The sequence below is a fragment of the Cebus imitator genome, unplaced genomic scaffold (assembly GCF_001604975.1).
Source record: "Cebus imitator isolate Cc_AM_T3 unplaced genomic scaffold, Cebus_imitator-1.0 Scaffold231, whole genome shotgun sequence".
Lineage (NCBI taxonomy): Eukaryota > Metazoa > Chordata > Mammalia > Primates > Cebidae > Cebus > Cebus imitator.
The window spans coordinates 2293887-2296656 of record NW_016107546.1 but is presented as its reverse complement, the minus strand read 5'-3'; the positions used below and the strand labels follow the sequence as shown (position 1 = coordinate 2296656).

The 2770-nt window shown below is 40.4% G+C and overlaps 1 protein-coding gene across 1 annotated transcript in view; it reads right to left on the bottom strand.

Annotated features, from left to right (window-relative positions):
* RPF2 (ribosome production factor 2 homolog) overlaps nt 1–2770 on the bottom strand; it is a 47644-nt gene that overhangs the window by 36980 nt on the left and 7894 nt on the right. The window contains exon 4 of the mRNA XM_017497445.2: nt 412–451. Coding sequence (XP_017352934.1) covers nt 412–451 — 40 coding nt within the window. The remainder of the gene's footprint in view (nt 1–411; nt 452–2770) is intronic.

Genomic DNA, 2770 nt, shown 5'->3' with positions numbered 1-2770 from the left:
CTAATTTTTGTATTTTTTGTACATTTTTGTATTTTTTGTACAGACAGGATTTCACCATGTTGGTCAGGCTGGTCTTGAACTCGTGACCTCATGATCTGCCCACCTCGGCCTCCCAAAGTGCTGGGGTTATAGCTGTGAGCCACCTTGACTGGCCTAAATGCAATTCAATTTTTAAAAATTTTATCAATAAAAAATGTTATCAATGCAGGCAATGAATAACACATTTCCCAGCCATAGTGAAATGAAAGATCTATAGGGAAATTTTTTAAAGTATTTCATCTCCATTTTACATCAAAATTCCCTCACATAGGATAACTTTTAATTTAAAAAAATCACAAATTTGGAGTACAAATGAATTCATCGGGATAATTATTATTTATACGCTCTCTTAAATCATATTCTTTTACTTACCAGTGATGTCTGATCCTCAAAAGGTCTTGTAATATTTTTCCTAAGAATATCAAAAAAGTGACCATAATTTTAATAATCTCAAGTATATACAATTAATATATTAAGGTAATTTTGTATTCAGATTTAAAAAACTGAAAAAATATTCATTCAATTAAAAAAAAATTCATTCAATTCAAAACAAATTCAAATATTTATTCAGTGCCTATTATATGCCAGGCACCATTCTAGTAACTAGTGATCTTATACTACTACATGAAACAAGATGCTGGCTTTCATGGAGTTTATACTCTAGTGGAAAAATACAGTCCTCTGTCCATATGGATTCTGCATCCTACTGCATCCATGGATTAGAAAAACCACAGACTGACAGTATTCGATAGACAAAGGAAGTTCGGGATTACAGGCGTGAGCCACCACGCCTGTAATCCCAGCACCTCAGGAGGCCAAGGCAGGCAAATCACAAGGTCAGGAGTTCAAGACCAGCCTGACCAATATGGTGAAACTCAGTCTCTACTAAAAAAAACAAAAATTTGTATTTGTTTTGTATATACCACTGGGCATGGTGGTGGGTGCCTGTAGTCCCAGCTACTCGGGAGCTGAGACAGGAGAATCACTTGAACCCGCGAGGCAGAGGTTGCAGTGAGCCAAAATGGTGCCACTGCACTCCAGCCTGGGCAACAGAGCAAGACTCTGTCTCAAAAAAAAAAAAAAATAGTGTTAAAAAAAAAAATTTGCCAGGCACAGTGGCTCATACTTATAATCCCAGCATTTTCAGAGGTTGAGGTAGAAGGATTACTTTAGGCCAAGAGTCCAACACCAGCCTGGGCAACAAAGCCAGATCCCATCTTTACCAAAGATGAAAAACAAAAATTAGCCAGGTGTGGTGGCGTGCACATGTAGTCCCAGCTACTTGGGAGCTTGAGACAAGAGTATCACTTATTGCTCATGAGGTTAAGGCTGCAGTGAGCTATGATCATGCCACTGCACTCTACCTTGGGTGACAGTGAGACCCTGTCTCTAAAAAAAAAAAATTAAGAAATAAAAAAGATAGTCTTCTATTATCCTTGAAAAGGAAAAAAAGAAAAGAAATTAAAAAGAAAAGCAAGAAAAACCAGATAATACAGCGTTATAACTATTTACACAGCATTTACAATATATTAGATATTATAAGTAATCGAGAGATGATTTAAAGTATACGTGACTTACTTTTATGGAAAGCACATTTTTAAAAGAAGTATACAGGAGGATGTGCATGGGTTATATTCAAATACCAGGCCATTTTATGTAAGAGACGTGCATTCCCAGATTTTAGTATCTAAGGGCAGGTTTCTGGAACCCATCACCCACAGATACTGAGGGATGACTAGCTTATTCCAGGGCTGTGGTAAGGAGAAAGACAGAGTATTTTGTGGTGTCAGAAAGTAAGGAAGTACTCAAAAACGGGGCATGTCGAAAGGTCATATGAACCAATCTAAAAGCATTCCCAGCTGGGTGTGGTGGCTCACGCCTGTAATCCCAACGCTTTGGAAGGCCAAGGCCAGTGGATCACCTGAGGTCAGGAGTTCGAGACCAGCTGAGGCAGGAGAACCACTTGAACCCAAGAGGCGGAGGTTGCAGTGAGCCGAGATTGCGCCACTGCACTCTAGCCTGGGCTGGACTCTGTCTCAAAAAAAAGAGTTCCCAATTGCCAAAGGCAGAAAAATTTAAGCGACAAAATTAAGAACACAGGCTTATAATCCAGAAGAATACACGAGGAAAGTGCAACATTTTTGTAGCGTTCTTGACAACATGCTTAACCTCAATCAATTCATGATTCACGAGAAAAGTTAAAACCAAACTGAGGGATAATTTACAAAATAACTGACAAGCACTTTGTCAAAAATGTCAAGGTCATCGAAGACAAGGGAACACTAAGGAACTGTCACAAACTAGAAAATGCTAAGGAGGCATGAAAACTAAATGCAACATGGGATCCTGGAAGAGAAAAGAGTATTAAAAGAAAAACTGGCCAGGCACAGTGGCTCACACCTATGATCCCAGCACTTTGGGAGGCTGAGGTGGATGGTTCATGAGGTTATGAGTTTGAGACCAGTCTGGCCAACATACTGAAACCCCATCTCTACTAAAAATATAAAAGATTAGCCAGGTGTGGTGGTGTGTGCCCGTAATCCTAGCTACTCGGGACACTGAGGCAGGAGAATCAAGTGAACTGGGAGGTGAAGGTTGCAGTGAGCCAAGATCACACCAACTCCAGCCCAGGTGATAGTTCAAGACTCCATCTCGGCCGGGCGCAGTGGCTCACGCCTGTAATCCCAGCACTTTGGGAGGCCGAGGCGGGTGGATCACGAGGTCAAGAGAT